General features: G+C 61.5%; 2 protein-coding genes across 2 annotated transcripts in view; one reads left to right on the forward strand and one right to left on the reverse strand.

The window, feature by feature from the left end:
• On the forward strand, positions 1-21581 carry PTCH2 (patched 2). The gene is given in 26 exon segments (XM_030278876.3): positions 1-70; positions 73-200; positions 202-300; positions 536-728; positions 10392-10581; positions 10699-10768; positions 11011-11102; positions 13238-13433; positions 13526-13647; positions 13932-14079; positions 14310-14441; positions 14521-14676; positions 14800-14892; positions 14979-15104; positions 15184-15302; positions 15414-15819; positions 15904-16216; positions 16476-16618; positions 16706-16886; positions 17326-17609; positions 18147-18284; positions 18408-18550; positions 18819-18918; positions 19339-19569; positions 19694-20098; positions 20185-21581. Coding segments are annotated over 25 exon segments (4278 nt in total). The 3' UTR covers positions 20185-21581.
• BTBD19 (BTB domain containing 19) overlaps positions 21474-24254 on the reverse strand; it is a 7820-nt gene continuing 5039 nt past the window's right edge. Inside the window, 4 exon segments of the mRNA XM_030278878.4 lie at positions 21474-22390; positions 22517-22642; positions 22837-22968; positions 23298-23366. Of these exon segments, the coding sequence (XP_030134738.2) occupies positions 22256-22390; positions 22517-22642; positions 22837-22968; positions 23298-23366 (462 nt within the window). The 3' untranslated portion in view covers positions 21474-22255.

The following is a 24254-nucleotide window of genomic DNA, read 5'->3' on the forward strand; positions in this document are numbered from 1 at the left end:
ATGGGCGCTGCCGCGGCGGCGGCGGCCAATGGGAGCGGCGGCGGCGGCGCGGCCCCGGCGCCCCCCGCCCCCGCCTCCCCTTTAGAGGCGCGGCGGGCGGCCGGCGGCGCACACACAGCCCTCCATCCGCACCGGCACCGGCACCGGCACGGCCCCGCCGCGCGCATGGGGGCCGCCGCCGCGCTCGGCCCCACATAACGGGGGGTGCCCAGCCCCGCCAGCCGCCCCGCCATGCCGGCCGAGCCCCCCCGCGCCGCGCCGCCGCCGCTCCGCGCCGCCCGCCGCAAGCCGCTGCCCGAGGTGAGTGAGGGGCGAGCATCGCGGGGCTGCGGGCCGGGGAGGGAGTTCGGGGAGCCCGCGGCGGGCGCGGAGACCCCCGTGTCCCCCGGCTCGGGGAACCTCCGGCGCTCGCGGTCCCGCTCCGAAGCCGAGTGCGGCGGCCACGGGCATCCCGCCCCGCTGCGGGTCCCCTTCCCCAGGCAGGGGCTCTCCCCTCTCCTCTCCCGGGCTGACCCAGTCCTCGCCCTCTCCGCAGGGCAGGGCCGTGGGCCAGAGGACCCCGCTGTGGCTGCGGGCCCGCTTTCAGGCGCTGCTCTTCGCCCTGGGTTGCCGGATCCAGCGGCACTGCGGGAAGGTGCTCTTCGTGGGGCTGCTGGTGTTCGGGGCGCTGGCCGTGGGACTACGGGTGGCCTCCATCGAGACCGACATCGAGCACCTCTGGGTGGAAGGTAAGCGCGGCCCGGCGGGCTCGGCCGCCCGTGGGAACGGTCCCGCTCCCGCTCCCGGCCGCGGCTTTGTCTCCCACGCGCGGCGCGGAGTGCGGGGCCGGCCGGGAGGCAGGTGACAGCGCGGGAGCGGGGCGGGACGAGGAGGATGAGGATGCCGCCGCCGGGCGTCCCGTCAGCGGGGCCGCGGAGGACGGGGCCGTGGGTGCCCACGGGCCGGGGTCCCGTCTGCGCGGCCGCTCGGGCTGAGCCTTGCGCGGGTGCGTGGTGCTGGGTTGAAGAGGGACCCCCACGCGTGTCCCTACGGGGGTCCCTGCGCGAAGGTGCTGACACGTGCGACGGGGAGGGTGCTGGACACCCCCTTCCTGGTGGGAAGAGCCCCTGGGACCGGCCACAGCCCCGCAGCCGGGCAGAGCCGGCGCCGCGGAGCCGCCAGTCCCGGCCCGGGACCCCGGCCCGGGGGGAACGGGAGCGCGGGCAGGGTCAGGCGGGAGCAAATCCCTGTTTCCGAGTGGAAGCGGCTGATCCCCCTCCTTTGTTATTAATAACTCCAGCGTGGATTTTCTCTCCCCGATCCCTGCAAGCACTGCTTCGCGGGTCTGGGATTTGCTTTTCTTGCGCCTCCCTTCGACTTTGGGGGGGCCCCGGGGGGGCAGCACCCCGAATCGCAGCCCCGTCCGTGCCGCGGGGCGCGGCGGGGGGATCCCCGGGCGGGGGTCCCCGCGGGGTGCTGTGCAGGGGCAGATGTTGCTCAGCGGAGGGGTGTCAGCCATCTTTGTGCGGGAGCGCTGCCTCCTCCCCCACGCCCCGCTCCCTGTGTGGTCCTCAGCTACTCTTGGATTTGGTTCAACAATAGAAGCAACTTTGCTCTCCCACCCCCTTTTTTTTTTTTTTTTTTTTTTTTTTTTTTTTTTAATTTAAAAAAAAAAAGAGCTCTGCGCTCCCTGGCTGCTTGCACACAGATGCACGCACGGACCCCTGCCCAGGAATGCCCGGCTCTCCCACCTGCTCCCCACTCCCCAGGGATGTTTGTCCCCCCTCCCCAGATCTCGGCTCCATCACCCCCTTCCACTGCAACACGTAGCAGAGAAATCCAGTGATACCTCCCGGTCCGGCCAGCGCCTGAGCTGTGGCTGCTGAAGGAGGGACGTGCTCCCTCGGTGGTTCCCTCACTCTGGGTCGTGGCTCCGGCTCCATTGAATTTTTATTGTGCTTTTGGGGTAGCAAGGAGTCAGCGTTTTGTAGAGCTGTGGCCAGGAAAGCGGCTGTGGTTGTTCCTGCTAAGGGGAATGGGACTTGCGGCACATCAGGGTGGAGAGCGGGATGGGGAAGGGGCCAAGCCTGGGGACGGCTGGAAGCGCCCAGAAACCCGGCTTTTCCTGTGCCCCACTGCGCTTCCCTGCTCGCACGGGCACAGCCACAACTGCGGCTGCTCCTGGGGGATTTCCCCCACACTGCGGTCTGGCTGTAATGTGGGTGCCGGGGGCCTCTCTCAGGAACCTTCTCTTTCTCATGGTTTCCCATCTTCTTCAGTGTCAGGAGTTGGATTTAATTTTATGGTTTTTTACTCTGCGGTGAAACACCACTGATGTGGGGTGTCCTGCCCCTTCCTGGGCAAGGGGTGCGCTGGGTTCTGCCACAGCCCCCGCTCTGGGTCTGTGGTGCCTGGTTAAGGACGGTGTGTGTTGCCAAGGGTGCTACTTGGAGCTCCCCCCTTGTCCTTCCTGGGAGGGCTCTTCCCCCCGGAGTGTGCACTTGGGGCAGACCCCTCCGTGCCTTGCTCCTGGGTGGCACAGCCCCAGCGTCCCCAGGCGTTGGCACAACCTGCGACCACCAATGACGATGTGTCTGAGATGGCTTTAGTCCCATGGGGGGGCAGGCGTGGGTCAGGATGTGGAAGGAAGGTTTGCGGTGACACTTTCAGTCTCGTGTATCAGCTGTGGGGCTGCCTCCCTTCCCCATAACCATCTGTAGGTCCCTACCTCACCGCCAGCCTCAGCTTCTGCATTTTCTAGCGAGATCAAAGCATCCCCCACATATGGCCAGCCCCAATCACTGCACCCCATCCTGCTGGTGTGGGGATGGGCATTATCAGGGTACAGGAGGGCCTGGGGTGCCCCTGACGAGTGGAACACTATTGCCCAGACTCTGTGGTTGCATCCAGAGCACTTGAAGCTGCTTTGGGATTTTTCTCAGCTGCTGCTTTCTCACATTCCCACGTGTGCGGCAGGGTTGGAGTGCGTGTCCTCTGCAGTGAGCCTGGTACCACTGTGGCAGGCTGATGCAGCACAATTCTTGCTCCTTGGCTGGCAAAGTTGGTACCCCATCAGCGTGGTCCCAAGTATTTGGGATCCCCGGGGTGCTGGGCACCTGAGCTCCTGCCTCCTGTGGGTCTGTGAGGAGATGTTTGTGGGAGCCCTGCCTGAGGCAGTGCTGTAGGGTGTCTAAGGGGCAGGGTATGTGTGCAGGGAATCCCAGGCCCATCATCCTAGCCCAGTGGGTCCCAGCTCAGGGGCAGGGTGGTTTCAGGTTCCAGGAAGCCTGTGGTGACTGTACCCGATCACCTGCCTCTGCCTAGCCAGGCTGAGGGATGTGGGTGGTGGTGCTCCAACCCGCAAACCACCCCACCCAGGTGAGGTCCCAGCGCTGCAGGAGCAGAGTGTGACCCTGTGCCAGGCAGTCCTCACTGCAGGCTGAGCTCAGCTGTCTGGGAGCTGGGATCCTGGGGAGCAGGAGAGGGAAGGGACCCGCTTCCCATGATGCTGCTATGCCATCCCCCTCCTCCCCAAACAGGGTGGGCAGCCCTGCTTTGGCCCCATGACTGGGGTCAGCATTCAGGCCATGCTGATGGTATGTCCTCCTGAGCCTCAGCTGTGACCCTGGCCACTAGTGGGAAAACAGAGGGTCCCCTGTCCCAATTCTTGGAATGTCCTTAGAGCAGGGGGCTGGCTGAGGGGTTTTTGCAGTGTTCTGGGGTTATGCCTGACCTGTATCCCTGTTTGGGAGATGGAAGGAGGCTATGTCACCACATAAATTGGACTCGACTGTGGAAATGTTCAATTAGGCTCCTCCAAAGCAATTAGCCACTCGGAGGCTTTGCAATCCCGGCTAGCGGCGAGTGTTGAGTTACCTCTAGACACCTGGCAGCTGTTCCTGGCTCTCCCAGGGTGTCTTTAGGGCCAAGGGGCCGGGGAGGCGAGCTCTAGGCAGGCAGAGCCCTGGGTGGTGAATAGGTCTGCCTGATTTATAGCGCTGAGGGCTGGTTCAAAGGAAGGCCGGGTTAATTCCTAACCGGAACAGCCAAGCGCCCCGCACAGCCGTCGCGCTCTCAAAGAGCTGCTGAGTCTCCCTGGAGAAGACCCTGTCCCTTTCCTGGAGGGGTCATGGACACCCCGAACATGCTGGTGGGATGAAATAGGACGCATCTTATGGGGGTGAGGGGAATTTGCTCTCTTGTTCTCATCTTGGGGCATAAAGCTGAGACACCCCCAACCCTCTTGGCAGTGGCTTCTGTCCTTCCTTGACCTCTGCAACCAGTTCTTGGCACAGGGCATCAGTTCCTCGGCACCCAGGACAGGGCTGGGATGCAGCCTGGAGCTCCCCCGCGGCAGGAGGGGAGGGAGGGGGGACGCCGGCTGAGTCTGTTTGCGGGGAGAGGGGCACAGGCAATGGGAAAAATGGGAAAACCCCAAGAGGAAGCCAAGGACAGGACCGAACGCCCTCAGCACTGTCTGTGTGGCCTCTCTTCCCAGCCCCTGTCCCCACTGTGCTGGGTGGGTCCTGTGGAGGGGTGTGGGGCAGCAGCAGTGGGGGCGAGAGGGATGCCACAAGCGTTCCTGGGTGGGCACACAGAGAGGTGGGTGGTCTCCTTGCTGGGTGGGTGGGTTTGTGGGGTGGGATGTTTGTGCAGGGGCTGAGAAAGGAGCGGGTGAATCTGGGGGGCTGTGTGTGGCTGGTGCTGACAGGTTGGGGGACTCTAATAGCAGTTTGTCCCCATGTCTGGGGCAGCAAGATGCCTGCTGGGATCTGGCCAGAACTGGCTTCACTCCCATGGGGTGGCTCCTGGGCTGCCGTCCCTGCTCTGTCTCCAGATGAGTGTCCTGGGGAAGAGGGTCCTCATTTCTCTTGGGGTGTGGTGATGCAGGTGTTGCTCTGCAGGAAGGAAGGGGGACAGCCCAAGGTGCCTGGGGACTGTCTTGCCTGGCCTGGTGGGATCTTTCCTTCAGCACCCTGCTGTCCTCTTTGTTTGCAGGGTCTGGGTATCTGTGGGTACACTGTGCCCCCATCCTCAGGAGCTTGGGGGAGTGAGGAGCAGCTGGGGTGTTGCTGCTATGTAGTGAGGAGGTCCCTGTTATCCCAAAAACCTGCCTGCCTAGCGCTCCCCTCTGCTCTAAAGTCTCCTCTGGCTCTGAAAGAAGCTTTCTTCTCAAGAGGGGGGGGGGGAAGGACGCTCACCCAGTAGCCCCCCACCTACCAGAAGATGGGGTCCAGGCAGTTCACCTTTATTTATTTATCTTTGGGAGCTGAGCGCAAAACCTCTTGCTCTTCCTTTTCCCTTCCTTGACAGCTTGGTCAGCTTTTTTGGGCTGGAAAATTTTGCTAATTAACCTAAAGAGACTGGAAGACTTTACAGATGGCTGTGGCTTATCTGCCCCTATCCATTTTGCTTTCCTTTTCAACTTATATATTTTTTTATTTCCTATACAGTTTTTTTTCTTATATATATGTATTTTTTTTTAACTTGGACATATCTCCGGACTTAGGGAACGGGCTCTTTTTTTGTGTGTTTTAAATGTTATTTGGCGGCTGGGAGGGGGCAGCGCCAGGGCCCAAGAAGAGGGTTTTATTATCTGCCTCTCCCTCGGGCCTGGAAAAGTGGTCTGAGTTCAAAAAATTCATTTCTTGCCTGAATGAAGCCAGCAATGTGGAAAAATTTCACCATTCAGAGGGGGATGAATGTATGTTTCAACCACACATTAAGTGACATTAGCAAGCAGTGGAGTGCCTAATGTGGCCATTTTTCACAGCAGCCAACAGAGGGGGTGATTAGCATAATTAGTACAGGCAGCCCTATACATATGGAAATGGCAAATGCCTAAATGCCAACACCAGTGGAAATTTATGTCAATGCTGACAGGAGTCTTAGCGGTGAATAGTTCCCAACTGAATCCCCTCTCCCCCCCCCCCCTTTTTTTTCCCCCCTCTCTCTTTTTCGGGGGTCGCGCTGTCCCCTCGGCGCTGGCCGGGGCGGTGCGAGCTCCCGGCTGCCCCTTCCCTGTGCTGGGAACCGCCGCCCCCCGATTTGGGGTAATAAAGACATTAATTTAGCTTTGCCGTTAAACAAAAGAGTTGGGCTGGGGAGCTGGCCCCAACCGGGCCCTTTCAGCCCCTCCGCCGCTGGCTTTTTGAAGGCATCCCCGGCTTCTGCCGCCCCTCTCGGCTTAGTCGGGAGCCCCTCCGGTGGGGCTGGGCTTGGTTGGAGGCGCTGGGGCAGCGCCGAGCCCTTGGTGCTGCTGGGGGCACCCATCTGCCAGGCAGCCCCCCCCTTGCCGGGACAGCCGCGGGGTGAATGGGGCCGGCAGGACGTGTTTTGACAGGATGGGGCCGCCGGGCTTTTGGCGAGGCTGGCGGTAGCGGCCGGGACAGGTAAAAATGGCTCTTTCAGTGTGCCCTGGGCGAGACTTCCTCCGGAGCAGCATGGGTCCTTTCACTGCCTCCCTAATCCAGCTAATCCGCCCCACAACACTTTGAAGGTGGCCTCCGGCTTGCACGCCGCTCAGCACGGGGAAGCTGCAGCCGAGGGATGCTCGGGGCGGTGCCTCGGGACCCCCTCCCACCGGGATGCGGGATAGCGCTGGAGTTGCAGGATGCTTCTGGCATCCCTCTGAAGCCCCTGGGGCTCCGATCAGCCGGGTCACCCAGGGCAGGCATCTCTGCCAGTGGGATTTTTGGGTTCTCATTCGCCCCCGTGGGTGCCTCTTGCAGCACGGGGGTGCTGCAAAGGGGGTTCCCCGTGGGGATGGCTTTTCCCAGGGGATCTCAGCCTGACCTTGCCCCACTCCCAGCTGTGCCTTTGTGGTGGTTCCAACCCTGCGTTGGGATGTTGTGCTGTAGAAAGGGTGATGCTCATCAAGTCCCTTGCTATGGGCCCAGCTGGAGCTGGGGTCAGGGCTGTAGCATCCCCTGTGCACCAGCTGAATCTGCAGCTCAACATTTGTTGCCACATCCCATAGCCCCATTACAACGAGCGAGACAGGGCCTGATTTTGGGGGCCAAGCGAGAATGTTTCCTCCCTGTCATCCTGTCCCACCCAAGTCACTCAAGCGGTGACAACACTGGCAGTGCCTGTGTGCCATCTGCACTGTGGTGGCAGTGCTGTTGACCACGACCTCAACCCAGTCTGATGGGACAGAGTGGTCTTTGCAGCGTGTGTTTCCTGGGGAGGCACTGGTTCCTCTCTGTGGTCCCGAGCACCTCCCACATCCCTCCCTCACCTTCAGCCTTGCCAGGCAGGGAGGGCTCAGTGTGGGGCTGGCAGCCTGCCCAGACCCACTGCCCTCCCCGTGCCACCCAGACACGCTGCCCTGGCACACCCAGCCTGCTGCCCCCACCCTTGGGTGCTTGGAGACAGCCTTGGTGCTTGGGGTTTGTTCACCTCCTGCCCTGGGAAAGCATGGTGGGAGGTCTCCTTGCTGTCATAACTGGCGAGGTGGCTGCAAGGGGCCAGCCCCGGGCTGGCGGGGCTTTGCAACTGCACTGCGGGACCTGGCATGGGTTCATCTGACCCCAAACCCTCTGAGATGAGTCTGGGGGGTTCTGGCTACCCCTGGGGAGATGTGGAATGAGCAGGGATCAGACAGGGCAGGAGGACAGCGCAGGGGCTGAGGCTCTGTCTTGGCTGGAGCTGCTGAGGGCACAAGTCGGTCCCACTATGAGGGTGAGCTGGCTGCAGTGCTGTGGCTGTGGGTCCTGTGCCAGGAGGGTTTGGGGTGCAGTGGCAGGGAAATGGCTCAGGCAGGGTGGCCGGGAAGGGGGCAGGGAGGCTCCAGCCCTGCTCTATAATTTTGTGGTGGATACTGTAATTATGGAGAGGGCTCCCCCGGCATGGCCCGTGGATGGGAGGCAGCTGCACACGCAGCCACCCTCACTGCCAGGGACCCTGCCCCATCCTTAGCATCCACTCTGCCCGCTTGGGCACGGCAGGAGCCTGCTCTGCACCTCAGGTGTTTGGAGTGCAAGTGGGTGTAGGGTCCGAATCCACCATCCGGCCAGAGCTGCTCTGAGCCTGCCCCCACAGCCCCCCCAGCGTGAAACCCCCAGGCAGTGGTACCGAGGAGCAGTGCCCAGCCCCAGCGAGGATGCTCCTGCCTCGGGGACTGCCCTGCCCCCAAGCCCTGCTGTTGGATCTTGGAGGGAGCTGGGGGTCCAGGGCAGCGAAGCCAAACCCTGCCGTGTTTGGAGCAGAGCAGGCTGTTAGTAAGCAGGACCGGACGCCTGATTGGAACCAGAGAGCCCTTTGCATGAAAAAGCCAAGGGCTCCCTTTGTTAATTGGAATAAAAAAAAAAGACAACAAAAAACCAACACAACAACAACAAGAAGGAAGAATTTACATACAGTTCCTCATTAACGTGCTCATTGTTGGTATCGGGGTGCCCCCGCAGCCTCTCCCGGGCCGGGGGGCTGCGTGCGGCGCGGGGCGTCTCTCCCGCTCCCGGGCCGGCCGGCCGCGGGCGCGCTCCCGTTTGAAGTGTCCTTGGCAGCCCTGTGTGCGCTGCCTTGTCTTTTCATGTTGCTCTTTGGTTAATTAGGGTGTTGGAATTTGAGGCTTCCTCACGGCCTTTGAAGCTTGCTGACGGCTCGCAGTGCCCTGTTCCAAATTAACACTAATTACAAGGGACGGCTTTTTATTTTCTTTTTTTTTTTCTTCTTTTTTTTTTTCTTTCCTCTTCTTTAATTTTTCGGGGCTCGCCCCCACCCCATGCTTGCAGATGTGTGGCTCCTCCCGCAGCCGTGCTGGGCGGAGATGCCGGCAGGGCAGGGCGTAGCAGGATGCATCCCCCGGGAGCAGCAGCGCTGTCGGGCACCCCCTCATCGCCGTGTCCCACCTCCCGCCCGGCTGCGGCGTGGGTGGCATGGCTGAGATCAGAGCAGCTTGGCGCACCTCCTGCTCGACCTCCCAGCCTGCTGGGAACGGCATGGGCGTCCCACTTCCCCCCACCCCCGACACCCACCCTCCCTGTGTCCTCGTCCCCTCGCCCTGGGTGCTGCTATCCCCTCTGACACACACACAAAAGCCGCGGCCATGTCCCCCCCTCCCTGTCCCTGGCACAACCTCTATCCCAACTGGCATCTGATGGACACCAGCTGCTCCCTGGCCCAGCCAGGAACAATAAAGATGCTTTGCCCTCCCCGTTCCCAAAAAGCAGGGGAAAAAAAAAAAAAACCAAAACACCAACCCATATAATAAGTCATTAAAAGGGAAGATTCTGCTCCTTATTTGCGGTCTCGCTCTGGCCTCCTCGGTGCTGGCGGAGGGCCAGGCCCGCCGGGGCCCCCGCCTCTTGCTGAGGGAGCATCCTGGTGCAGACGAATCGTGACCTCCTCTCGCTTTCCCGGGGCTGGGCAGGAGCTGGCCTCGCCCCTGCCAGCAGCACTGCCTTGGGAAGCATCCCACGCTGGGCATCCTGGGGTACCCCAGTGGGTGGCACTGGGATGGGGGCTACACCCCAGATGTGCCAGGGCAGCATCCCTCCCTCCCTGGACAGGAGGCTGGGAGCAGGGCAGCCAAGTGGTGCGCTTGGGAGGGGTCTCAGGATCCACTTCCCACCCTCCCCTGGGCTATGCCAGCAGGGATGGGAGCCCCACATTCGAAGGGGATGGGGACAGCTGTCCCTGGGCTGGTGCTCAGCCATGTGAGAGACTGTGCAGGGTTTGGTCCCAGCCCCAGCCACGTTGGCTGGGAGGGGATTTGTCTTCCACGCCGAGACAGCCGCAAATGAAGTTGGTGGCTTCAGTTGGAAACCTTGGCCCTGCTGTGCTTGGAGCTCTCCTGCTGCTGCAGGGGGACAAATCCCAGAGCCCTGGCAGGGAAGAGTGATGTCCCCAGCACCATGTCCCTCCCCTGTCCCCCAACCCCTCCTGGGGCAGCCTACACCTGCAGGGACTTTGGGGTGCCTGCCTCTCCTACACTCCTTCCCTGCCTGCCTTGGGGTGCCATGGAGGGGCTGGGCTGGGCTGCCCCCAGTTTTGCTTCCCGCTCTGTTTTGGGCATCTGCAGCACCCACCACAGTGCACAGGTGGAAGGGGACAGGTTGGGTCCACTTTGCTTCACCATCCATATGTCTGTGGGTTTTTTCTGGGGAAAGCAAAGCCAACGAGCTGCTTTGGGCCTGGGTACAGTGTTGGTGGGAAGGGAGATGCCTGGTCCAGTGTGTCCTGAGGTGGTCTGTGTTTGGCTCCCTTGGGTGTGAGCACTCAGAGGATGCAGCAATTGGGGAACCCCACACCAAGAAGCCCCTGTGAGTGATCATGGCACTGTTTGATGCTGCATGGCCTTGATTCTGCCCATCCCATTCCCTGGGCATCCTGATGGGCAGGGCAAATTGGTGGGATGGGGGCTGTGCCTGCCCTGGCACTGACAGGGCACATCATGGTCCCCTCCACAGCGGGCAGCCGGGTGAGCCAGGAGCTGCGCTACACCAAGGAGAAGTTGGGCGAGGAGTCCGTCTACACCTCCCAGATGTTGATCCAGACCCCGAAGAAGGATGGTGACAACATCCTGACACAGGAGGCCCTGCAGCTCCACCTCGAGGCGGCCTTGGCCGCCAGCAAGGTTCAAGTCTCATTGTACGGAAAGTGAGTCCGGCTCCGGATGGGGGACGGGGACCCCGCCGTGCTCTGCACGTCCCTCTACCTCTTGCCATGTCCCCTGTGGGATATGCCCGTTCTCAGCTCCTCCTTCTGCCTTTCCAGATCGTGGGATTTGAACAAGATCTGCTACAAGTCGGGCGTCCCCATCATCGAGAATGGCATGATTGAGAGGGTAAGTGCTGGTCATGGATGGCCCTCTGGAGTCCCCCCGGGCATGGCTGTTGATCCACGGGATCAGTCCATCAAAGAGTGGCAGTGACGGGCTGTGGTGGGGACAGGGCTTGTCGGCCCCAGGTGCTGTGAAGGCACTGCTGGCTGGATGTGGGAAGGCATGGGTTTGGGAAGCCCAGCAAGGCAGGGGGAGACTGGGGAGTCTGATCCATCCCTGCTGACCCCTCGCATCTCCTCCTACAGATGATAGAGAAGCTGTTCCCCTGTGTGATCCTGACACCGCTGGACTGCTTCTGGGAAGGCTCCAAGCTGCAGGGAGGCTCAGCCTATCTCCCGTGAGTGTGTGTGGGGAACTGTCCTGGGCTGTGGGGGACCTTGGGTGGGAGCAGGAGCTGGGGATGCTGCTGAGGGGCTGTGCTTGACCTCCCTTTGTAGCTTGGCTCTGCCTGCTCCAAGGTGCTTCAGTGCTGCTGCAGCTTGTCCTGCTCAGCCCTAGGTTGGTCCCACAACCATTGCTGTCCTGCTGGGTAAACACCTTAGGGACAGGTCCCTGTCTTCCCCTGCCTGGCCTCAGTGGCACGGGTAGGGCTGCACTGCTGCAGGGGGGCTACTGCCCATGCCATCCCATGCCATCCCATGCCATCCCATGCCATCCCATGCCATCCCATGCCATGCCATGCCATGCCATGCCATGCCATGCCATGCCATGCCATGCCATGCCATGCCATGCCATGCCATGCCATGCCATGCCATGCCATGCCATGCCATGCCATGCCATGCCATGCCATGCCATGCCATGCCATCCCATCCCATCCCATCCCATCCCATCCCATCCCATCCCATCCCATCCCATCCCATCCTCTCCCACTGGCCAGGGATGGGGACAGGGGGACAGTGGCTGTGCCACAGGCAGGTCCCTGAGGCTGCTACCCCACCCCCGGCAGTGCTTTGTGGGTGCCACAATTGTGAGGGGGCACCCACACTCCCGAGCTGCACCCAGGGGCACAGAGGGCTCGGAGTCCCTGGGCTGGGTGACAGTGACTCCCAGCCAGCTCCTCGCAGCGCGGTGGTGGGGCTGGGGACCCCGCCTTGGGCCGGGGGAGCCTCCCCCACATTCCTTCTGTTTACGCGTGTGTTTGTCCGGGAGAGCCGGGGCGGCTTGTGCATTGTCAGCAAACGCAGCCCCGTGCTTTCTCATGCTAATGCTGCTCTGAAAGCTGCCCCTTGCCAAACAGATGAAATAGTGGCCTTATTCAGGCTGCTGCGGATGGGAGGAGGGGGAAGGGGCCGCAGCATCCTCAGCCAGGACTAGGGGGCTGGTTTTGCCCCCCCAGGACCTCAGGTTCTCCCCATCCCAGGCTGGGGAACTGCCGAGAGCAGGAGCAAGGGGGGCTGGGGTGGCTGTGGGATGCTGGTGGCGTTGCCTGCCGGGCTGGGCAGCGTTCTGGGGCTGAGGGACGTGGCAGGCAGGGTGGCACTGGAGCAGCCATGGGACTCATCTCTCGGGTGCCCGGGCGGGCACCCCGGCTGAGTGCCGGCCGGCCCAGGGGGACTCGTCCCCCTTTTTAACGCCAAGGGGTGAGCGGGGTGGGAGCTGGAAGAACAAAGAGCAGCAATCTATGGAAAGACAAAAGGATTTGCCCTGGCTCAGTGAAGCAAGCGAAAGCAGATAAAAGGGGCTCTCTTTGGAAGCAGCAGCAGCTCCGGTTGGTATGTGGGAATCTCGAGCGGCCGGCTCTGGCCCAGCCAGCCTTCATGAATTATTAGGCTGTGTTTCTCCCCAGAGCCCACACTTGCTCGGGGCTTTTTCTTCCCCTCTTTGGAGTGCTGGGCTGGGTTATTGGCTTTTTTGTGTGTCCTTTCTGTCTTCAAAAAGAAGCTGAGTGTGGCTGGAAGCTGGCCCCCAGCTCTCCAGGCTGGGGTGGAGGGAGCAGAGCATCTGCAGGCAATGGGAAAAACCCTTTGCCTGGGTACCCAAGTCCTGTGCGGTCCTGCTGGACCTCCAAGAACCTACTCCATGCTCGGCTCCCAGTATTGTGCTGAGCCCCCAGGACCTCTGCTGAGCCCCAAACTCTCCAGCTTGGGGGAAAATGCCAGGAAGGGCTGTAAGGGATGCCGGGAGCTATTGCCTGCCTGCTCCCCTCTATCAAGATGTTAGCCCACGGGCAGTAATCGGCCTGACTGCTCACACAAAGCGGGGCCAGGCAGCAGGGCCGGCTCCCCCCGCTTTGTCCCGGACTAACAGGATCAGGCACGCTACTTGACTCGGGGCACGGCCCGCTGTGGCGCGCAGGGCACGGGGGATTCTGCGGGCGGCCCCGGGAGGGGGTAAGGGATGTGCTCCTCTGCATCCTCGCATCCTGCCTGTGGGGGCATCCACTGCACCCCTGGGATGGGTTGGCAGTGGTGGTGGTGGTACTGCGTGTGGATTTTGGCATCCCCCGTGACCCCCGTGCTGCTCTCTGCCCAGGGGTCGCCCAGATATCCAGTGGAGCAACCTGGACCCTCTGCAGCTGATGGAGGAGCTGGGGCAGTTCACATCCCTGGAAGGCTTCAAAGAGCTGCTAGACAAGGCAGAGGTGGGACAGGCTTACATGGAGCGGCCCTGCCTGGACCCCCGGGACCCCCAGTGTCCCTCCAGTGCTCCCAACAAGCAGAGCCAGCAGGTGGGTCACAGTCCATGAGGACAGGATTGGGTGTGGGGGCTTACTGCTCTCCTGCCTGCCCCACAATCCTGACACCTCCCCTCCACCCACAGAGCCCTGACATCCCGGCCGAACTCTCGGGGGGCTGCCATGGCTTCTCCAGGAAGTTCATGCGCTGGCAGCAGGAGCTGATTTTAGGCGGCACGACCAAAGACTCCCAGGGCAAGCTGCTACGGTGAGAACTACTGTGGTGTGGGCATAGCCAGGCACAGGGCAGGATACCTGCCCTGGCTGCAGGAGGGGCTGTGGGGCAGTCTCAGAGGCTGGTGAGTGTGTGGGGGTGGTGAGCAAGGCAGCGCTTTGGAGCAAGGCAGAGGAAAGCAGAGCAGGGAGGCAGGATGCTTTGGTCCTCTTCTGGGTGTCCATGGTGGGGATGGGTGCCCTGGGGTGGGGATGGACCCATTCCTGCATCCTGGGGCATGGCAGCCGGTCCCAATGAGGTCTGTGCCTGTCCCCCAGTGCCGAGGCCCTGCAGACCATGTTCCTCCTCATGAGCCCCCGGCAGCTCTATGAGCACTTCAAGGATGACTATGAGATCCATGATATCAGCTGGAGCGAGGAGAAGGCAGGAGCCATCCTGGAGGCCTGGCAGAGGAAATTCGTAGAGGTGAGCACCAGGAACAGCCCCTACATAGGGCTGGGCGGGGGTCAGCCTGTGCATGGTATCCCTCTGTGCCCAGGTTTTCATGGGGCTGTGGGTTCTGGCACTATTCTCTTTTAGTCCAGTGCATCCCTAGGGACTGTCAGTGGTGACACTGACACCCTGAATGGCTCTGGGGTGGGTGTACTGTAGAGCAGGGGGCTCCTGACTCCTCTAATGGGATGCACCTCTGGCAGCTGGCACAGGACTCCATCCCTCCCAACGCCACACAGAGTGTCCATGCTTTCTCCACCACCACACTCAATGACATCATGAAGTCCTTCTCTGACGTCAGCGTCATCCGGGTGGCTGGGGGCTACCTCCTCATGGTATGTGTGCCCCTTCTCTCTGTCCTCTGCCGTCCCTCCATCTGCCCCCTGGTCCCTGCTAACCACTGTGCTCTTCCAGCTGGCCTATGCCTGTGTCACCATGCTGCGCTGGGACTGCTCCAGGTCCCAAGGGGCTGTGGGCCTGGCCGGGGTCCTGCTTGTGGCTCTCTCCGTCGCCTCTGGCCTGGGGCTTTGCTCACTGCTGGGCATCTCCTTCAATGCAGCCACCACCCAGGTATGTGCTGGAGGAAGAGCTGGGTACTGTGACGTGGGTGGGACCCTGAGGGCTCAGGGGTGGCTGAGTCCCCTCTCAAGTGGTGGCCACGTCCCTCTGCTCATGCCAACTGCTCTGTGGCAGGTCCTGCCCTTCCTGGCCCTCGGCATTGGGGTGGATGACATGTTCCTCTTGGCTCACGCCTTCACCGAGACAAGCCAGCACATCCCCTTCAAGGTGAGCACTGAGCACTGCCCAGGGACTTCTCAGCCTCCTCCTGCCTCCGGATGGTCCCTCTCATCACCCCTTCTCTGTCCCTGCAGGAGCGGACAGGTGAGTGTCTGAAGCGCACGGGGACCAGTGTGGCTCTCACCTCTGTCAGCAACATGATCGCCTTCTTCATGGCAGCCCTGGTGCCCATCCCTGCCCTGCGTGCCTTCTCCCTCCAGGTAGGGCCATGGTCCCTTTCCAGGGGATGGGAAGGGATGGCCAGACCCTGTTCTGACGTGTGTCCCCCAATACCTGCAGGCTGCAGTGGTTGTTGTGTTCAACTTCGCCATGGTGCTCTTTGTTTTCCCTGCTATCCTGAGCCTGGACTTGCACCGCCGGGAGAAACGCCGGCTCGACATCCTCTGCTGCTTCTACAGGTACTGGCACTGGGCTGGCTGGGCTGGCTCTGACCCCACAGGTCCCTAAAGAAGACTGGGTGACTGAATATCTTATCCTTCTCTCTCTCCTCCTTCGCTCTCTCCATGCAGCCCTTGCTCCTCAAGGGTCATCCAGATCCAGCCCCAAGAGCTTGCTGACGCCAACGACAACCACGCTTGCCACCCATCTCCTTATGGGCACCCTGGCATGGCCACCAGCACCCAGATCACCACCACTGTGCAAGCCTTCACCCGGTGTGACCCCTCGGGCCACCACATTGTCACCGTCCTGCCGCCCACCTCCCAGGTGTGCACCTCACCTGCCATCCTCCTGCCCCACAGTGACCCCTTGGGCTCTCAGGTCTTCGCCCCATCCAGCTCCACCCGGGATCTGCTGTCCCAGCTGGATGAGGCCAAGGGTGGGCGGGAGTGTGTCCCCCTGCCCTTCTGCCGCTGGAGCCTCGCTGATTTCGCCCGGGAGAAGTATGCCCCACTCCTTCTGCGCACCCGGACCAAGGTGAGGGGGAGACGGCCCTGGTGGTGCCACTCAAGGTGGGAGGGTGGCACAGGACTCTTCCTGACCCCTCCATTGTCCCCACAGGTGGTAGTGGTGGTGCTGTTCCTGGCGCTGCTGGGGCTGAGCCTCTATGGCACCACCATGGTACACGATGGCCTCTACCTGACGGACATCGTGCCACGGGACACCAAGGCACACGCCTTCATCTCGGCCCAGTTCAAGTACTTCTCCTTCTACAACATGTTCATTGTCACTAAGGGTGGCTTCCACTACCCGGGTGCCCAGGCTGCCCTGCTGAGCCTGCACCAGGCCTTCAGCACCGTCAAGTACGTGGTGCGGGAGGGCAACCGCGACCTGCCAAAAATGTGGCTCCATTACTTCCAGGATTGGCTGCGAGGTGAGGGACATGCCTCTTCTCCATGACCTCCCCTGCCTGACAGTCCTCTCCTCAGTCTGCATGCTCCCCAGTGGCCTGGGAATGCCCTCCCTTGTGTGCAGTACCCTGGGGAGGATGGTCCCAAGGTGCCCAGCACTGGAAGCTGAGCCTTGGTGTTTCTGTGTGCCCATCCCTCTGCCACCACATTCCCTGGGTTACACGGGGTGGTGTGCAGGGTGGTGTGTCCCCAGGGATGCTTACCCCCATTCCACATCCCCAGGGCTCCAGGCCACCTTTGACAGGGACTGGCAGGCCGGGCGCATCACCCATGACAGCTACCGCAACGGCTCCGAGGATGGGGCACTGGCATACAAGCTCCTCATCCAGACTGGCAACAAGAAGGAGCCCTTCAACTTCAACCAGGTGAGTGGTGACAGGGCTGGGCTGACTGGGCTGGGATGTCTCTGCCCCAGCTGCCCAGCTCATGCCCACTCCTGGTCTTTCCTGTAGCTGACCACACGGCGACTGGTGGACGAGAATGGCATCATCCCCCCCGACACCTTCTACATCTGCCTGACAGTGTGGGCCAGCAACGACCCCCTGGGCTTTGCTGCCTCCCAGGCCAACTTCTACCCCCCACCCCCTGAGTGGATTCATGACAAGTACGACACCACCGGCGAGAACCTGCGAAGTGAGTGAGCATGGTGGGCTCCCCAGGGCCTCCTCTGCCCCTGCTGTCCTCCTCCTCCTCCTCCTCCTCCTTCCACTCCCCTCACATCCCTCATCCCATCTGGTAAACTGCTTTGCTTCTCCATGCTTGACCCTTGTCCTCTTGCATCCCACACCCTGAGTATCCCACTGTACATTCCCTATGCCCTTAGCAACACACACCTGCTCTGGCCCATGAGCATCTCACTGCAAAGAGTAACCCACTAATGCACCAAAATCCTACGGGCAGAGAAATGCCCTGCCCTCCTCCCTGACTCCAATCTGTTCCCTACACACTCCCCAGTCCTGTGGTACCCAGCCAGGCATCAGGCTGCACTCAGGCTGGTGTGACTGTGGTGTTCTCGTGCTGCCTGTACACCATCCTGCCCGTACCCTCATACTGCCTGTGATCTCCTCACCAGTCCCAGCAGCCCAGCCACTGGAGTTCGCCCAGTTCCCTTTCTACCTGAGCGGGCTGCGTCGCACGTCCGACTTCGTGGAGGCGATTGAGAGCGTGAGGGCCATCTGCCAGGAGGCCGCCCAGCGCCACGGCGTGCTGAGCTACCCCAGCGGCTACCCCTTCCTCTTCTGGGAGCAGTACATCGGCCTGCGGCACTGGTTCCTGCTGGCCATCAGCATCCTGCTGGCCTGCACCTTCCTCGTCTGCGCCTTGCTGCTGCTCAACCCCTGGACCGCCGGCATCATCGTGAGTACGCACCGTGATGCGTGGGGATGGTCCTGATGGGTGGGGTCAGGGGCATCCAGCCTTTCTCCTGCCCTGCTGAGTGGCCCTGGGTGTCTGCTTAATGGGAATTGGGTGATGGAGTGGCCAGGGGCACCCCGAGGGGAAGGGGTGCCCATATGAGGGTGGCAGGGGGTTGGGGACTCCTGTATGGAGGGATCAGTTATATCGTCGATGAAGAGAACAGGGGGCCCTGGATACATCCATGCAGGAGTGTAACGGGAACCCCCATATGGAGGTGGCAGTTGTTGGGGGAGCCACATGGAGGGATCAGGGAACCTGTTATGATGGGAATGTGTGTAGTGGGCAGGGATTTGATGACATCCATGCAGAGCAGGGTGAGGGCTACCCCCAGAAGATGGGATAGGTGGGACAGACCATATTCCCAAATAGAGGGAAAAGGGTCAGTGTTACAGTGCCCTATATAGAGTAGGATCGGGCTTGCCAGGGAGAGGGGACAGACAATGAAAGCCATCCCTCATTGATCCCACCACCCTCCAGGTCTCCATCCTGGCCATGATTGCTGTGGAATTGTTTGGCATCATGGGGCTGATGGGCATCAAGCTGAGCGCCATCCCTGTGGTCATCCTCATTGCCTCGGTGGGCATTGGTGTGGAGTTTACTGTCCACGTGGCCCTGGTGAGCAAAGGCTGATCCCACTTCCCGCTCCCTGGCACCCTCAACCCCTTGGCCATGTGCTAATGGGTGGCCCATCAGGGTGGCACATGGGGCAGCTCTGCATGACATTTCCATCCCACCCAGGGCTTCCTGACAGCTGCGGGGAGCAGGAACGTGCGCTCAGCTGCGGCACTGGAACACACTTTTGCGCCTGTGATGGATGGTGCTGTCTCCACCCTCCTGGGTGTCCTCATGCTGGCTGGCTCTGAGTTTGATTTCATCATGAGGTGAGCCCCGAAGAAGGGTCAACCAGACACTTGCTGCCCTACAAGAGCTTTGGCAGTTGGGGCTGATGGGTGTGGCAGCCCCCCTGTCTGCCAGTGGAGATGTGGGGTTGGTGGTGAGGACATCTTGCTGGGGACTGCCATTCCATCTTGCCCGGGGGCTGAGGAGACATGGCAGGGCCACAGGCTGTAGCATGGGAAGCCATGTTTGCAACGGGACAGGTTCATGATGGCTGTGCCTGCTTACCTCATGTGTCTGTGGCCCCCTCAGGTATTTCTTTGCGGTGCTGACCATCCTGACGCTGCTGGGGCTGCTCAACGGGCTGGTGCTGCTGCCTGTGCTGCTCTCTGTCATCGGGCCACCCCCTGAGGTACAGGACCCCTCCATCCCCTCTCTCTTGTCCTCCCCAGCCCTGTACCCATGTCTCTCCATCTCCCATTGCCCCTCTCCCTGCCCACCTTTCACCATTTATCCATCTTTGCCTTGTCCAGTCCCAACCTCATCTTGAACCCACCTCAGTCCATCCCTTGCCCTGTACCATCCCTCTTTTACCTCATTCTTTCTCTGACCCATATCCTACTTGACCCGTACCTACCTGACCTTGTTCCTGCTTCATTCCACACACAATTTCCTTCATCCCTCCCTGAGCCATCCCTCCCTGATCCATGACCTCCCTGATCCCATCCCTGCTTCACCTGGCATCACCCACATCACCATCTTTGCATCAACCCATACTCCCTACTTCTCCATACTCTGTCCATGGCCCCTCTCACCTGTCTTCTCTCCCCAGGCATCCTTGGTGGATAATGGCCCCTGTGTACCCCCACCGGAGCCGATACCCCCATGTCTGGGCCCTGGGGGACTGTATGTCCGGCGTGCTCCAGCCTGGCCTGCCACCTTCCCTGAGCCCTCCGACACGGAGCACTACGCAGAGAGCCCACAGGGACCCTTCGTCGTGCCCCCTGCCCCAGCACACATCCTACTGGAGGCTGGCAAGGACCCCAGCTTCCCCCGCATCACTGTGAGTGTCTCTACCCATTGTGGCATTGCCAGCTCCCTTGCATCCCGAGGATGGAGGATGGGGGCTGGTGGTGTTGCCAGAGGGATGCTGAATATGACTGGGGACCCTCATGCTTCCCCTCCAGGTGCTGAAGCCCTACAAGGACAGCCTGGAGGTTCAGGGGAAGAAAGAGGCTCCTGGCCCTCAGCCTGCAGCCCCCCTGCCCTTCGGGGAGCCGTGCACCACGCTGCCCCGAGATCCCCCGCAGCCCGGCCCACCGGGCACCCGGCCAGCGCCCCCCGCAGCCCTGCCCACCTACAGCACCCACCTGCAGGGTCCTGCCGGCAGCTACACCACCGTCACGGCCACCGCCTCAGTGACAGTGGCCCTGCACCCCACGCTGCCTGGCTCCTACCCCACCTTCAGCCCCGAGGGCTTCGCCAGCAGCGAGCAGGACTGCCTGGACGAGCCCAGCACCAGCGGCACCGCAGTGCCCGACACCTTTGAGATGCAGAACATGGGACACCACAGGGCAGGTGCCTGGCGCTAGGTGAGCTCGGGGGCACCCTACCCAGCGTGGGGGTGCGAGGTGGGTGTGGAGGGACCCAACTGACCCCCAAATCTCTCTCCCTGCAGATTGCTGGTTCCTGGGCAGAGCATCTCCCAGCACCCAGCGGGCACAGGAGGGTGCAGAGCGGGGTCACCCGTGTCATGCTGCTAATCGCTGGAGTGGTCTTGGCCAAGGAGGACCGGCCCCCCTGCACCCTGCACTAGAGCTTGGTAGGGCAGGCTGGCACTTCTATGCAAGCTGTGTGCAGGCCATGCCATGCCCACGTGTCCCTCGTCTGAGGCTGTACCGTTGGTGCCGTGTCCCATCGCCCAGGGCTTGGGGTTATCCTGCCCTGGACTTGTTGCCCCCAGAAATGGAAGCACTAACTCCCCCCTCTGTTTCTGGAGCTGCTGGCAAGGTGGACTCGGTGCCATGCCAGCTCCCCCTCAGTGGGGTCACTGCCTGCTCCCCATCACCTCCTCCTGGGACCACCCATCCCAGGCCATGAGCTGGGGTACCCCGATAGGGTGCCCTGGTGCCCCCTGTTCTGATAAGGGGGCAGCCCCAGAGCCAGCTATGCCCTGGCATGCCATGGGCAAGGCCTAGGGTGGGCACTCCCACCTTTATTTATTGCAAAGGGAAACTATCTATAGAGAGATATATATTTTTAAGCTTATTTTAAAAGATTTATTTCTCAGCCTACAGCCTCACCCGGCTGCCCAGGGTGCAGGCAGGGAGCGGGCAGACCCTTTGCTCAGTGCAGGGCTGCCCACTGGAGGCAGCAGGAGCCTGGGGGCACAGACCTGGTTCATGCCCCCACTCCATGGGCAGCTCACCCCTTCCAACATGCTACTCCATGCCTCAGTTTCCCCAGTGGCAAGGATGGGAAGGCTGGAGGTCATGGATGTGCCACAGTGGAGAAAGGGAGGTTGTTGCTCCCCAGCACACAGGCAGGGTTTTGGAAGGGGGAGATCCTTGGAGTGGTCCTTGCTGTGCCAAGCTCCTGAGCTGTTCCACGATCACAGCCCGTGTCACACTTGTGCTCTGTCCAGGGGATGGCACAGGCTTGAGCACGCAGGGGACACTGCACGCTGACGTGGACTCCCACGGTGCCACCAGGCACATCTTGCTGGGAAACGGTATTTCTTACCATGTCCCCGTGCAACGGGGCTGTCCCTGCAGCCAGCCCCTGTCCCCGTCCCTGTCCCCATCCCGGGCACCGTCCGCGCCGTTACCCAGCACTTTAACTCCAGCGGTGTTTGCTGTGCCTGCGGCCCCCCGGCGCTGCCACTGAGCAGGGGTGGCCCTGGGGACCCTGTCCCCGTGCCAGGCGTGGGCACGGCGGGCAGCCCCCCCCCCAAACACGCCATCTAAGTTATTTATATCAAAGAGAGCAAAGGTTTATTTTTGTAGTTTGTACAGGCGGTAGTGGGGACCGAAGGTTTATTTTTAAAGAGTAAATATATATATTATATATAAATTACCTGCTGTGTCCGGCCCTTTCTCCTGGGGAGCACAGCTGGAAGGGGGGTATGTGTGCCTGAGACAGACCCAGCTGTGTGCACACACTCAATGGGGGGTGCAAGGGGGGCTGCACCCTGTGTGTGTGGCACATGGGGGAGTTGGCAGCCTGTCCTGCGTGTGTGGCCTGCTGGTAGGGCTTGGTGGTGGCTGGGGGTGGAAGCCTGTCGGTGCAGCCGTGCATGCAAAAATGCACATGTGTCCCCTCCTACCTGCACCCTCTCCAAGCCCCAGAGTCCCCGTGCTACTGCCGTGGAGGGTTCCGTGCCCCTCCTGGAGCAGGTGCTGGCGCTCTCTCCCACTGCAGCACGGCCCCGCTGCCGGGGGAGGGCAGCACGGCCCCAGGGAAGGGGGAGCTCATCTTGGGTCCCCATCCCGCAGGGATCTCTGCAACCCCACCACCCTTGGGTCACTACCTGGGCAGCCTGCAGTGTCCTTGCACCCATTGCATAGCGCAGCTCTACCCTACCCCCAGACCCTGCATCACTTTTGGGGGTGACCCACGCATCCTGCCCTGGCCCCGACACTGTGACATGGGACAAAGCCCCTTATCAACGCTCTTGCCCACGACAGCATCAGTGCCCAGCCCCTCACCCTGCCCCTCGGTTGGGCTGGACAAAACTCGCTGCCCAAGCCCTACTTGGCGTGTGGCTCAAGGTGACGGTGATGGTCGCGGGGCCGTGTGCCCCGGCGGGGACGGCAGAGGCGGGAGGGCAGCCCACTGCCCTTCCTCAGTGCGTGGGCACGCCAGGCTGCCGCGATGTTCTCCACCTGTGGGGATGGGGAGACGGATGGGGGCATCAGCATTGCCACAGTGTGGTCCTCCTCAGCCCATCCCACAGCACCCTCCAGCCCTAGAGGTCAGTCAGGAGACACTAAGAACAGGCAGCAGCTCACCGGGATGAGGAGGTCCTGCTGGTTGTAGCTCTCCAGTGTCACCAGTTCACTGGGTGCCAGCAAGGGCAGACGTAGCTCCCTCACTGGCAGGGCAGCCACCTCTGGCACCGGACGCTCCAGGACAGCCTGTCAGACATCAGGATGTGAGGGATGAGGCTGGTGATGTCCTGGGCACCAGGGGAAGCAGGGGCCTGGGGGGAGTGACACGGCTTCTGCACACATCACAGAGCCCTGGGCTCAGGGATAGGGTGCCTCCATTCCCAGCCTGGGCTGGTGGGGGCCCAGGCACCCCGGGGTGGTCCTTACTGCAGGACACTCACCGAGCTGACGTGTGCCCACTCCCGCACAGCCTGCACCAGGTCCAGCTCATCTGCGGCCAGGCGGTCGCTGCGCAACACCCGCGCCAGCACCACGTCGGAGAGCTCACGGAAGCCCTGGGTCCGCACCACTGCCTGCCAGCACACCACAGTACCGGGGTGCTGGAACCAGGACCCCACACAGCCACCACCCTCATCCATCAGACACATCCTGGTGCCATCCCTGCCTGGCACTCCAGCATCCCCAACCCAAACTCCAATCCCATGTCACTCCAGTACCCCCCAGCCTGCCTCTGCCAGTCACCCAGCATCTTCTCTCCAAATACCATTTGCTCCTCTCCCAGCCTCCAGGCATGCAGTCCTTATGGGCCTTGCTCCTTTGCCTCGTGCAGTGTTCTCCATGCCCCGTGCCCCCACACCCTGGGGTACCCCACACCATGCTCCCCCATCACCTGCCACCGTACCGCGGTGCAGCCCTCGATGAAGGCCAGGCAGTGCTGCTGGAGGTCCACCTGCCCGTAGGTCACCGCAGCCTGTGAGACAACACGGACACCTGCAAGAGGGTCCAGGGCAGGAGGGACTCCCTGCCAAAGCCCTACAGAAACATGGGCCCTGTCAGGGACACAGGTGAGGCAGGGTGGGTATCATGGTGAGAGTGTGGGGAGGAAGGGGCACCAAGGCTCCCTCCTTTTCTGGCCTGCCCAACAGCAAATGTTTTGGTGGCTCTAATGCCCAAGACATGATTTTTCACCTCCTCTCAGGCACCTCACTGAGCCCACAGTGTGGGAGAGGCCCTGGTGATGTTCTCACAAGATAACACCACAGGCACATGAAACCACGAGTCCCCAGTGCTCCTTGTGTGGGCATGACCCCATCCCCCCACAGCAGCCCCTGTGTGTGGGGTACTCGGGACCAGTACAGGCAGGGTGAACGTCACGTCCCACTCCACCACAGCAGGGGACTGGTGCTGACGTAAGTGGGGAGGGCAGACAAGCTGTTTTCTTCAGGTTTGTTTTGTTCTGGGGTTTTGGGGTTTCTTGTTTTGTTTCCTCTGGGCCAGTTTTAGCTCCGTTTATGTCGCAGTGGTCTGGCATCACATCTGGCTGGGGCTCTGTGTTCTGGGGCAGGCACCTCACCCCAAGATTGTTTCAGCTTGTGGGAGATGAAACAAATCCCCCTTCTCTGGGGAGCAGTCTTGGTCTCACCAACTAGCATGGCCAGGACCATTAGGGCCTTGCAAAGGCTATTTTTAGGTGCCTCAGCTCTCAGCAGGGGTTTTGGGATTGGCTCCCCAAAACCCAGTGCCCCCAGTTTCATGCAGATGATGACAAAGCCCTGGCACTGGGGAGTTCTGGCCAGCCCTGCTCAGGCTGACAGAGAAGACACTTCTCTGTCAGGTTCTGGTGGCCCCACTGTCCCTT

The sequence above is a fragment of the Taeniopygia guttata genome, chromosome 8 (assembly GCF_048771995.1).
Source record: "Taeniopygia guttata chromosome 8, bTaeGut7.mat, whole genome shotgun sequence".
NCBI lineage: Eukaryota > Metazoa > Chordata > Aves > Passeriformes > Estrildidae > Taeniopygia > Taeniopygia guttata.